The 13400-nt window shown below is 46.7% G+C and overlaps 1 protein-coding gene across 6 annotated transcripts in view; it reads right to left on the bottom strand.

The window, feature by feature from the left end:
* CSNK1A1 (casein kinase 1 alpha 1) overlaps nt 1–8520 on the bottom strand; it is a 40610-nt gene extending 32090 nt beyond the window's left edge. For all 6 annotated transcript variants that reach the window (XM_018553051.1, XM_018553054.1, XM_018553057.1 and 3 more), the window contains exon 1: nt 8007–8520. In XM_018553051.1, coding sequence (XP_018408553.1) covers nt 8007–8129 — 123 coding nt within the window. In that variant the 5' untranslated portion in view covers nt 8130–8520. The remainder of the gene's footprint in view (nt 1–8006) is intronic.
* Nucleotides 8521–13400: the final 4880 nt, after the last annotated feature.

The raw sequence follows: 13400 nt of genomic DNA, 5'->3' as shown, positions 1-13400 counted from the left end.
TTATTACACAAAAATATATATATTTATCATTATCTGAAAAATAATATAACAATACCCACCTTGCCACAATGTTGGATGATATGGGGTGAGCAAGATTCAAATGCTCACATAAGAGAATTGGAATTATTAGTGACCGCAAATCCGTGGTGTTAAAAGTCGTCGTCCTCTGTGCCCTCCTCAACCTGACTTAATTTCATCTTGGCTCCCGTACACACCTAGGCATTTTGTTGAGCAAAGCCAAGCATAACAAAAAACATTCAAGACAAGGAATCCCATTCATTTCTATGGCCCCCAGGTTGTTCGCACCCGAGTGTTGTCGCCAGGAGAAAACACCTGGCACTGGAAAAAGTACATGAACTACTTTTTGGCAGATTACAGCGCTTTTGGTCCCATAGACATCAATGGAAAAAGCCTTCAAACAATAAGCATAATTGCCACCTTCAGGGCCCATTAACACTAAATAATCTCCAGACCAGATTGTTTCCGGACTCAAAATGCATCTTAACCAGTTGACATCCTTCCGTTTTTTTTTACTACGGGCGGACGGCAAGAGGTTAATGTATCCCTATGCTATTTCCGGCCTCTGTTTACACCAGCGCATTCCATTCCAGACCAGAAAAATACTGCTTGTCCTATTTTGTCTGGTCTGGAATGCACTGGGACGCATAAAAACACATCACAAATGCACCTGAAATACAATTTTAAGCAAAAAACAACATTTCCAAAAGCGGCAAAAACGCAATGCACTGTGTTCCAGATCTGGCCTGGAAAATGGTGTGAACCTGCCCTGGAGGATTTTGTCACAAAGTTTACCATTGAAGTCTATTGGACCAAAACACGCTGTAATCTACCAAAAGGTTCATTAAGCTAGAACTCCTGAGTTTAGTGTCACTAACTACTAACAGTCTGATAAGGAAGTAGAAAACGTCTGACGGAAACCACATATCGGGTTAACATAACTACAACAATCATTTGTCGAGTAAGGTGGCCATTTCCACATGTGTCAATGATCTACAAACTAGGTCTGAAACCTGGCAGAAAATGAAGATTTGTACAAGCTCCTGCCATCATTAAAGTAACACTAACATCAGAAATATGACGACTGTCACTATGGACCATATTGTGAAAATGATAGTTACTTAGCGGCTATGCTGATCCATGTGGTTCAATACCTGCCGAGTCACTGACCTCTACAAATATACAAAATCAGTAGGGGGGCGGGGGGAAAGGCCTTTTTTTTTTTAAGTCTACGATTCATGTCAGGGCAGCAATTCGCATTATTAGGAGGCGAGAATGTCAGCCTTCATATTTCCTTTAAAACTGTCAGACATTAGATGTCCATCTTACCATACACAAGGGGTGGACAGATCCCTGAAGCCAGGTAGCCAATGCTATATGGGGTTCGTCTAACGGGGGAGAAATGAAACAGGAGGCCATGGATCTCAGTACCTACACATTCTGAACTTTACAAAGCCTATGATTTTAAAGAGTAAATATATCTAAACCCCAAAGAATGTATTTATTGCATCTCACAAGTCTTCAGTTGTGGTGGCAACATTAGTTTTTTTTCTAGACTTTTTTTTTCCTGTCACCCTTTAATTTGACTAACATACTTCCAGCACCTTTGTGTAAAATCACTGCAGCCCAAGCATGGCTTGGCCAAAAAACAGATACATCCGACGTCTCCTCTGCAAAATTTGGGAACGGCCAGCAGTTCAGGAAAAGTGCTCTCCCTCTGCCATACAACTGCACATGCGCTATCCCTCCCCATGTCACAGCAGTCCTGAGCTGCAGCTTACACTGGCCTGAGGACCTAAGCAACCAATCACCAAACTGTCACATGGCAGGAAGGGGAGCAACTCACTTTCCCCATACCTGAAGGTCACTAGGCAACCATTGGAAGGCAAGAGAACACAGCTGCAGGGCTTGGTATTAAAGTGAACCTGTTTTGCCCCGCATGAGCAAAGAACCGGCTAGGGTTAGGAGCAGGAAGACTTATTGGCAAGAGTTTAAATAGTTGGTATGAGCCTAGGTAAGCCCTGGAGAACGCCAAGACTAAATGTTCAGATTTTCTACTTATTTGTTTCAGAAGAGCTTTAAATATAATTTTACAAAGCATTAATTTTTGGTTCTATTGTTTATTCGTGCACAAGTAAACTGAAATGAGTCAGGTATTACACCATAGTGTCACAGCAAAAGGATGCCATGGTTTGATTTTGTTTTTAAAAATGCAAATACAGCATGCTTTGTTCTTGCTTTGGAAGATCTAGAAGTCATACAGATAAATGACTAGAAAGAACACTATGGGGGTGACTCAATTAAGGTTTTGCAACACAAGTTTGGAATTACAGTTGCATATGGAACTCTAGCGCCAAGTTCAAAAGCGATGATACAAAAATCACATGCACGCCGTACAGCATATAAACATTAATGGAAGGTTGGTGCTGGAAATGACAACACTAATGGCGCCGTGTCAGATGTAGTCCATAATAGAAGTCACCAGCACTCGATATGTGCAAGTAGAAAAGTACTTTTTATTAAATTGTCACGTGTCATACAGCCAAGTTTTGGGACCACGCAGGATCCTTTCTTCCAGAAGAGGGGACCCTGCGCGGACCCCGGAAACATTGGCTGCATGACGCATGTGACAATAAAAGGTGCTTTACTTCTTGCACATATCGAGTGCTGGCGACTTCTATTACGGTAAGTTCAAAAGAGAAGCGCATCAAGTTTCATTGGCAATCCTGACACCTGCAACAAATTCACAAAGTACTTATTTGGGACACTTTTCCAATATGTCACTATGGCTGCGAGAAACACAGGAGATATCACCATTTTGAAGATAACACCATTACAACCTATGATGATGCTATGTTACTCAGCCACCAGTGTTGTAGCAACCAAAGGGGGAGCTGTGTGCACACACTGGAGGCTATAGGTTGCTACATCGTCATGTGACACTCGTACAAAGACATATACACCCAAACAGGTACATGAATTTGTCACATGAGACAATTTCTAATCAGTGTCTGCAATATGATATTAATTTCAGGGCATTTTCTTTTTTATATAGCATTCTTCGTTGCAAAAAAAAGAAAAAAAAAACACGCAGAACACACGATCAAGTTGACCTTCCACTTCTGACATGTCCAGTCTTATCCCCCCACCCCGATGTAAAAATGTCAAAGACAGCACAAACATTTGCATAGCCTGTATATACCAAACCAAAATAATTCGGCTTTCAGGCAAATCTTGGTCAGAAAATCTCCTGCAATATCACCTCACATGAATTTTAAAACGTAAGGTGCCAACTGAACTACCCCAAGGAGAATCAGGGGTCAGCAGACCAAAGATTAAGCTGCCACTTTCTATAACAGAATATTGGTGCAAACCTGTCCCATTGATTTGTATTTCTTCGCTTGCCATGAACTGCATTATCCGGCACTGAAACGCAGGAAAATGAAGTCTAGTAGGAACAAGTCCAGATAGATATAGAACTTCTAAAAGTAGCAAAGTTCTAAAAGTAGCAAAGTTAACAAACGTTTTCAGGAATCTAATCTAAATGAAGAGTACTTCAGATAAAGCTGTAGCCTTAATGACCCTATGTCAAGAATGTAAAGGGATCCGAGTTCCCAAGTCAAAAACGTCTATACCTGCCACCGGTTATTGTTCAATATGCTTATACATAATGGCTACATGGAGCATTCCTAGGATAACAATGTGCAGCAAACCGGTCACAAAACTGACACCCAACTAAAGATTATTTAGCCAGGAGGAAGTAATGACCATGGCATGAGACAGACAGATACCACAGGAGACAACTGACCAACAAACCATCTCTATGACCACCACAATGATTCATGCTGAATACTGGGCAGACACCACAAGGGGGAATCATCTGCAAACAGGAAGACGGAATATGGACACAGACAATTATCTACCAAACTTACTCAGACATGATCTAAAATGAGAGCAGCAACTACTGCGTATATTTGTACAGCACGTTATAGACCTTAATTAAGATTCTACATATAGAAAAGGCAGATTTGTGACTTTACCCACAGTCACAGAAATCACTCTCCTCAAACTTGTCACCCATAACCCCCAATATACATTCTAGTCCAGTGCAGATACCTCACATGTGTTTAGTGCTGCGTAAAAGATGGCTGGAAATATCCAGAACAATCAGAACATTAGGATCAGGAGGGTTGGGAAGATGTTTAATTCATGGCCCCCTCCTCAACCACCACTATAATGAGATCAGGTAGACGGCATACACATTTGTGTTATCAGTTTGTAAAACCTTCCTGCAGATTTGAAACAATGTTTTGAGTTGGATTTTGTGAAGCGGCATACTCTGCAAAATACTCCTGTGATGGTGGCAGATACTATTGTAATGTTTCAAGGTACCGACAGTGACAATGTTTTCTCTATAGGATTATTGGAAAGCTTTACAGATAGCAATAGAAAGGTTCCCATTGCTAATCAACACCTGCAATCAATACTGACCACCCGATACCAATAAAAGGGTTGCCATTAGGGCTGCAGCTAACTTATTTTCATAATCGATTAGTTGCCCCATTACTTTTTCAGCTAGTTGATTGGTTGTATAAAAAAAAAAAAAATCTCTCCCCCACCTAATCGATGGTGAGAATAGTTGCCAACGATTCCGTTAATCGATCAATTTAATCAATTAGTTGGTGCAGCCCTAGTTGCCATTGCCAATCCCCTTCCAATACCAATATAAGGGCTGCCAATACAAAACCCCTTCCAATACCAATGCGAGGGCTGTCGTTACTTATCCCCTTCCAATACCAATCCGAGGGCTGCCTATACAGATCCCCTACCAATACGAGGGCTGCCACTACAGATCCCCTTCCAATACCAATATAAGGGCTGCCAATACAAAACCCCTTCCAATACCAATGCGAGGGCTGCCTATACAGATCCCCTACCAATACGAGGGCTGCCACTACAGATCCCCTTCCAATACCAATATAAGGGCTGCCAATACAAAACCCCTTCCAATACCAATGCGAGGGCTGCCTATACAGATCCCCTACCAATACGAGGGCTGCCACTACAGATCCCCTTCCAATACCAATATAAGGGCTGCCAATACAAAACCCCTTCCAATACCAATGCGAGGGCTGCCTATACAGATCCCCTACCAATACGAGGGCTGCCACTACAGATCCCCTTCCAATACCAATATAAGGGCTGCCAATACAAAACCCCTTCCAATACCAATGCGAGGGCTGCCTATACAGATCCCCTACCAATACGAGGGCTGCCACTACAGATCCCCTTCCAATACCAATATAAGGGCTGCCAATACAAAACCCCTTCCAATACCAATGCGAGGGCTGCCTATACAGATCCCCTACCAATACGAGGGCTGCCACTACAGATCCCCTTCCAATACCAATATAAGGGCTGCCAATACAAAACCCCTTCCAATACCAATGCGAGGGCTGCCTATACAGATCCCCTACCAATACGAGGGCTGCCACTACAGATCCCCTTCCAATACCAATATAAGGGCTGCCAATACAAAACCCCTTCCAATACCAATGCGAGGGCTGCCTATACAGATCCCCTACCAATACGAGGGCTGCCACTACAGATCCCCTTCCAATACCAATATAAGGGCTGCCAATACAAAACCCCTTCCAATACCAATGCGAGGGCTGCCTATACAGATCCCCTACCAATACGAGGGCTGCCACTACAGATCCCCTTCCAATACCAATATAAGGGCTGCCAATACAAAACCCCTTCCAATACCAATGCGAGGGCTGCCTATACAGATCCCCTACCAATACGAGGGCTGCCACTACAGATCCCCTTCCAATACCAATATAAGGGCTGCCAATACAAAACCCCTTCCAATACCAATGCGAGGGCTGCCTATACAGATCCCCTACCAATACGAGGGCTGCCACTACAGATCCCCTTCCAATACCAATATAAGGGCTGCCAATACAAAACCCCTTCCAATACCAATGCGAGGGCTGCCTATACAGATCCCCTACCAATACGAGGGCTGCCACTACAGATCCCCTTCCAATACCAATATAAGGGCTGCCAATACAAAACCCCTTCCAATACCAATGCGAGGGCTGCCTATACAGATCCCCTACCAATACGAGGGCTGCCACTACAGATCCCCTTCCAATACCAATATAAGGGCTGCCAATACAAAACCCCTTCCAATACCAATGCGAGGGCTGCCTATACAGATCCCCTACCAATACGAGGGCTGCCACTACAGATCCCCTTCCAATACCAATATAAGGGCTGCCAATACAAAACCCCTTCCAATACCAATGCGAGGGCTGCCTATACAGATCCCCTACCAATACGAGGGCTGCCACTACAGATCCCCTTCCAATACCAATATAAGGGCTGCCAATACAAAACCCCTTCCAATACCAATGCGAGGGCTGCCTATACAGATCCCCTACCAATACGAGGGCTGCCACTACAGATCCCCTTCCAATACCAATATAAGGGCTGCCAATACAAAACCCCTTCCAATACCAATGCGAGGGCTGCCTATACAGATCCCCTACCAATACGAGGGCTGCCACTACAGATCCCCTTCCAATACCAATATAAGGGCTGCCAATACAAAACCCCTTCCAATACCAATGCGAGGGCTGCCTATACAGATCCCCTACCAATACGAGGGCTGCCACTACAGATCCCCTTCCAATACCAATACGGAGGGCTGCCTATACGAGGGCTGCCTATACAGATCCCCTTCTAATACCAATATGAGGGCTGCCTATACAGATCCCCTTCTAATACCAATACAAGGGCTGCCTATACAGATCCCCTTCTAATACCAATACGAGGGCTGCCATTGCCAATCCCCTTCTAATACCAATACAAGGGCTGCCATTGCCAATCCCCTTCTAATACCAATACAAGGACTGCCATTGCCAATCCCCTTCTAATACCAATACAAGGGCTGCCGCTACTGATCCCCTTCTAATACCAATACAAGGGCTGCCGCTACCGATCCCCTTCTAATACCAATACAAGGGCTGCCGCTATCGATCCCCTTCTAATACCAATACAAGGGCTGCCATTGCTAAACCCCTTCTAATACCAATACAAGGGCTGCCATTGCCAATCCCCTTCCAATGCCAATACAAGGGCTGCCGTTGCCAATCCCCTTCCAATGCCAATACGAGGGCTGGCGTTACCGACCCCCTTCTAATGCCAATGCAAGGGCTGGCATTACTGATCCCCTTCTAATGCCAATACGAGGGCTGGCATTACTGATCCCCCTTCTAATACCAATACGAGGGCTGGCATTACTGATCCCCCTTCTAATACCAATACAAGGGTTGTCATTAGTAATCACCTTTTGATAGCAATACAAGGGCTGCCATTGCAGATCACCTACTTAAAAACAGGTGGACTTTACAAAGCTAAAATAAACATTTTGCATGAAGAGCACTCTCGTAAAGAACTTTTATGGACCCCCTTGGAGTCTGTGGGCCATTCTGCCCTCCTTATAGTCCACTACTCGAGACGTATAGTTTAGGCACGTTTTGTCCCCTGTGCAATGGGGATGTACAGAACATACAGATAGAAATGAAGGCGATTAAAGAGCAGAACAGCACAATGCAAGCAGTGAATTGTCCGCCCTCCGTAGAGGTGATAGCACTTTGGATGCTGCAGTGTCCGACCCTTCGACCTATATATGCGGTGTTTTATCACCGGCCCGCTACAGCCTGTGTGTGCGATCCGGCGGCACTCATCCACTCCCCACTTCTACCAGGGCTCCTTTATTTTGAAGTGATGACACAAGGAAGCAAGGCGCCATGTCACATACAGGGGATTAAGGTCACACGTAAGAGCCCTTTCCCTACCTCCAGCAGCCGGCAGAGGGCGCCGCCAGCTGAGCACCCCATACAGGGCCATAACCCCCCCTAGACCCCCGGCAGAGGGCGCTCCCCCCAGGCCGCCCTAGCTGTACAGGGCCACGTTACCTCGCCATTCGTGATGTTAATCGCCAGGTAGATATCTCCAAAAGAGCCAGATCCGATTTTCCGCACCAGCTTGTATTTCCCACCGACAATAAACTCGGCCTTAGAGCCGCTGCTGCTCGCCATGATCCGCAAAGAGTTACAGGCGACAATGAGTCTGGTTAGAGCCCGTGCTGGAATGGCACTGAAACCCCGATGAGAAAGGGGCCGATGGCGCTGCCCAGGTCCCGGAGGGCAGGGAGGAGGGCTCTCTGTGTGTCTTCAATCGGCGAGCTCCCCGCTCCCTTCACGGTTTCTGAGCGATGTACGGCTCTGTCGAGCCTCCCGGAGCCAGTACTGCCAGGTTTATTTGTGGGGTTCCCTCCCTGAGTCACAGCCGCAGCCCCTCCGCTTCTTCCTTAGGCCGCCATCTTGTGTTCTCTCCTTCCTGCTAACCCCTCCGCTTTCACTCCCTCACCACAAAATGCCCTCCTCCGTGCCGCACTGCACCCTGGGTACAGTGGAAAGAGCGTGCGGCGTTATCTCACACTGCGTCCACACAGCTGGCCCCGCCTCTCGAGGGTGGGAGGGTGACGTCGCGGCGCGCCCGAACTGCCGGCGGCCATATTTGCTGTGGGCGGTATAGCTAAGGATCGATAAGGTTATTCATACTTTTATTGGGATTCTGATTTACGCGGTTTAACTATCCTGGAAAGTCGCCTTTCTATCAAGTTCACCTACAATACATTTTTAACGCTAGATAGAAATCATTGCGATGTAATTTCGTCTTCCACGTAGCAGTTTCAATGCGTCACTTAAAACCAAAAGTTTCTTATTGACGGAAGTCTTTCCTGAAAACAAGTCGCGGCGATACCGTGCTAGTGACAAAATGGCTTCCCTCCCCACCTCCTGCCCCTATCCTTCCGCAGTGTACCGGTAAACAAAGATGGCGGCGCTGTTAAATGACAGGAGAGTTCCCTAGTGTATGGAGCCAGCCTCTAATTCCTTAGTAACCGGTTCAGACAAGCTCAGGGCGTCAGTGCAGTGTGAGTTATGAGGCGATACCACACCCCAAAATGTTCTGCCTTTACTGTCATTACAGTTACTCACAAATACTCAGGAAACTAGGATTGGTATTTTCCATACTCACTACCTCTGCTGTGCACATACCTGGGAATTACAGCTATTACCAAATGTCTCATGATTCGTTCATACTTGTCCGCTTTGCTGTGGAAGAATTTATTTCACCTAGAAATCACTGACGAGTGGCTCAGCATGTTTAAAGCGACCTTGTTACTTGGATGAAAGAAGTGGTCGAATACTTACCTGTCCCGCGGGTGGCAAGTCGAATCTTTAAAAAATAATTATAACAATGGCAGCCGATCTCATCTATTTAAAAGTACCAAAAAAAGGAAGGGGGGACATGGGCAGGGCAATATAGAAAACAATGCAAAGGGTCCCTGGAACACTTTCACGCTAGCCAAGAAAACAAAATTGTTTCAAATACTCAGGTTTTAGTTGCATACGTTTGCATATACATGTGGACGCCACATTGGCATATCATGGAACCTTTGAGAAGTATGGCTCCTAGCTCTAAACTATGCAAACTATTATTTTTACTAGTGGGCAGTGAACTGCCTTGGAGTCAGAAATCCAGCTTCTGCAAACATCGAAGTGAACCCAACCCAGGGCCACTTGTGTCATACACAGTGTCATTGGTTGCTAGGATGCTAGCGGCCTGGCCGCACAGCGACACAGGTGGGCGCACCATAGCAACCAATGATTCTGTTGGGCCACCAGCATCTTAGCAACCAATGAAACTGTACCCAGTAAGTGGGCAAACTGGCCAAAACAATCAGCAAACTTCCAGAGTTATGAGTGGTGCTGCCATCTGATACAACCAGATGTGTGTCGATAGCCCATCCACCTCGACAGGCTGTAGTTTTACCCCCTGCTGCTTTGTTACTAATCTGTCCTTAAAGGGTAGAACTATGGGGAAAAGACTTAACCCCATAGTTCTCCTTTAAGCCATCATTCACACGGCTAACAGCCGGGCAGTACAGATCCATGCTGCGTGCACGGCTGTATCAGGCCGCTCCCAGGAAGGACAGGTGCGTGTGATTGTACGCAGCAGCCTGTTCTTCTCTATGGCAGTACGCCGCCGTACGCTCACCCGAACTGCGCGTCCATGCGGGTGTCTGTACTTGTACTAGGACAGGATGGATCCTGTCTGCGTCCGAGCAGGGACACCCGCACGGACATGCGGCGTACTCCCATAGAGAAGAACAGGCTGCTGCGTACAAATCAGGAGCGGCCCGATACGGCTGTGCACGCAGCATGGATCTGTGCCGCCCGGCTGTTAGCCGTGTGAATTAGGGCTAAAGCCCGTGACACACTGTACGCAAAGCCGTGCAGAGCGAAGCAAAGCTGTCCGGCATGGAGCTTTGCGTGCAGTGTGTGAGCTGAGTGCAGTCAGATGATTGACTGCACCTTCAGCCAATCGGCTCGTCCGTAACAACCAGCCAGACGTCGCATGCTGACGCGCGGGCTTATACGCGTGAGCCGATTGGCTGAAGATGACATTTTTCATCTCGGCATGCTCAGCTACGTGAGCTCTCGCAAGCTGACGTCCCAAGGAGAAAATTACATGACACACTGCTCGTGAAGGCAGAGCGCCACCGCTCCGTGCTGCTTCGCATGCAGTGTGTCACAGCCTTTAGGCTCCATTCGCACTGGAGCGGCTGTCCGCGCGGATTCAGCTGCACGGATATGCGCGGAGCCGCTCTAAACAGAGAAAACAATGCACTTTAAGGTGCTTTGTTCAGACTATTGCGGGGAACGTGCGGTAAAAACCTCATGGCCCCCAAAATAGTACAAAGTCCATGAACTCATCGCAATCATAACCGCTGGTCCAAAGATAATGACGGTGGGCTCTGCGGCTGTCGACGGTTGGCAACCGTGGTCAATAGCAAACGAAATATATAGACAGTGGCACTCCAATAACAAGTTAAATACGTCTGTTTATTGACATATGAGCAGCATAACGTAATACACTCAATGCAACGTTTCGGGGTCTCACAGGATCCCCTTCATCAGGCAGAACAAGTGATGACAAGTCTATATACATCGTTCCCCAAAAAAGTACAAGCGCGATAATACGACGGCATCCGTGCGGATTAAGCATTTTAGCGGTTTCGTCCTGCACGGTCTTCCGCATGAAAAGCCGCGCAGGAAACGCATTAGGGCCTGGGTTGACAGCGTCCTGTTTGCTTCAGAACTGCTTCTCACTCATACAACTCTATGGGAGGCAAAATTTGCTAAAGCAAGCGAACTGCACTTGCAATTATTTCTGAATGATATCAGAAGCATCTCAAACAGATGTCAAAATAACCCTCCATTTGCTGGCAACACAACCCCTTAATGACTTAGCAGGTAGAACCAAAGTGCGCAGCTGGGGGCATGCTATTCATCACACCTCGAAGTGTTGGATAGCAGTGTCACCATAGCTCTGGAATAGCATACAGATTAGACTTGCCCACCAGAGAGATAAGCATTTAGTATATTCCTTTAGAGCAGTGGTTCTCAACCTGTATAACCTCAGGACCCACATTGGTCATTAGGTCGTGACCAAGCCGCACCACACTGGAACGCACAGCATTGCAGTACCACATGTTTCGGTGCAAGCGATTAAACTGTGGGCAGGAGGTGTGTTCGGGGTGCCATTCAAATTAATTGCAACACAATGCCCCTCCCGCACGAGAAGGAACAGTAGGTGCGATTGCGTGATAGTTTGCGACGAATTGACAGCTACGCACACAATCCAACACACAACCCAAAAATATTTTGAGGGTTTCAGTGTGGGCCACTGTGCTGTAACAGAGCTCCATTCATAGGTGCATTGGTTGCACAGCTCCTTTGCACTCCCTGTAGAGGTGCCCGGAGCCAGACTGTGATATCACTCCGGTCACATGAGGGAGCTGTAAGCAATGCATGGCTGGAGCTCGTGGCCCACCCCACCTCAAGCTGAATGGCTGCTCGGCACGAGAACTGACAGTGCTGTGCTAGGGTAGGCTGAGGAACCTCCCCACCTAGTGCAGTGGAATGCATGCGGCGACCCACTGAACATGGGCAAACTAGAAAAAATGGTACTTGCATGAATCTATAACCGGCCTTTATAGCAGGGCGCACATTGGGAAGGCTTACAACAATACACAACACACAAATTCCCCAACCTCAACCTGCCAGCTAGCCTGCAACCAAACAAATTGCCCTGTCAACAGTATGCGTTAAAATCAGAGGTTTTAGTTGCACCAACTGTTGGCACCTCATTAATATGCTCACACTTGGAGACTTGGATACATAGAGTTAGGACCACACTTTGCAGAGGTGCCTTGGCGCGGCAGTGTGGCTTCTACATATTTTTGGCCAAAAGTTTGTGCAACTAAAACCTCTGATTTTAACGCATACTGTTGACAGGGCTACTTGTTTGGTTGCAGGTTGAGGCTGGGGGATTTTTGTGTTTTGTACCACTGAACATGGGGTCGCGACCCACTTTTGGGTCACGATCCACCAGTAGAGAACCAAGGCTTTAAAGGGTGCTTCTGTTTCAGTTGCTTTATCCTAGCAACAAGGCTGGCTGTGTTAAAGAAACTGTTCCTTTTCCCATTCAGGGTAAAGTGACAGAGTCTCTTCCTAGTTTAACCTACCTATACTCACCCTCACAGTACTTTCTCTATATACTTCTGAAAAATGTTTTTTACGCTAAGTATAGTGTAGGATGTCTTTCACAGAAACCCCTTAGGGCTATGTCTCATTTGTGATCCTGTCGCTGACAGATTGCTGCCAGATCACTAAAGGAAGAACTTACCTGCTCTGACAGTGTTGCTCAATTGCTGGGCAAAATGCTGCAGAATCACTGTGGGCAGCAATGGATCTACACCTCATTTTTTTTGTCTGGGGAGGAAGAAATGCCCGTTGGGGCATGTGTGTTTTATTTTTTGATCTTGTCAATGGCGAGTTTCCACTGAGAAAATCACTAGCGTGACATGGGCCAGTTGGAATATAAATAAATAAAATGCTTAACGGCAGTGGTACCAAAAATGCGGCCCACTGAGGATCTTCCTGTTGGAACCTTCAATGGACAGAGAAGAGCAGTGGGCTGCAGGGAAGGTGCATGTGGCTGCAGGTGTTGGGCAGGAGTTGGCTGCATAACTTCCAAGCCCACCAAGCAATCAAATGGGGCAGGCAGTGATTGACAGGTGGTAGGCAAGCAGGGTCCTCACTGTAGCCCTGGCATGTACAGTGGCGCAGGGTACAGTTGATTCTGAGCCTGTTGAAGGGGTCCCTGTGCGGACCCCAAAAGCGCTTGTACTGGAATGACAGTACTCCAATAATAAATTGACTTTTGTTGATTTCAAT

The sequence above is a fragment of the Nanorana parkeri genome, unplaced genomic scaffold (genome assembly GCF_000935625.1).
Source record: "Nanorana parkeri isolate BGI_ZX_2015 unplaced genomic scaffold, ASM93562v1 scaffold107, whole genome shotgun sequence".
Taxonomy (NCBI): Eukaryota; Metazoa; Chordata; class Amphibia; order Anura; family Dicroglossidae; genus Nanorana; species Nanorana parkeri.
Note: the sequence above shows the minus strand (reverse complement) of the source record. Positions and strands in the feature narration are given on the sequence as shown.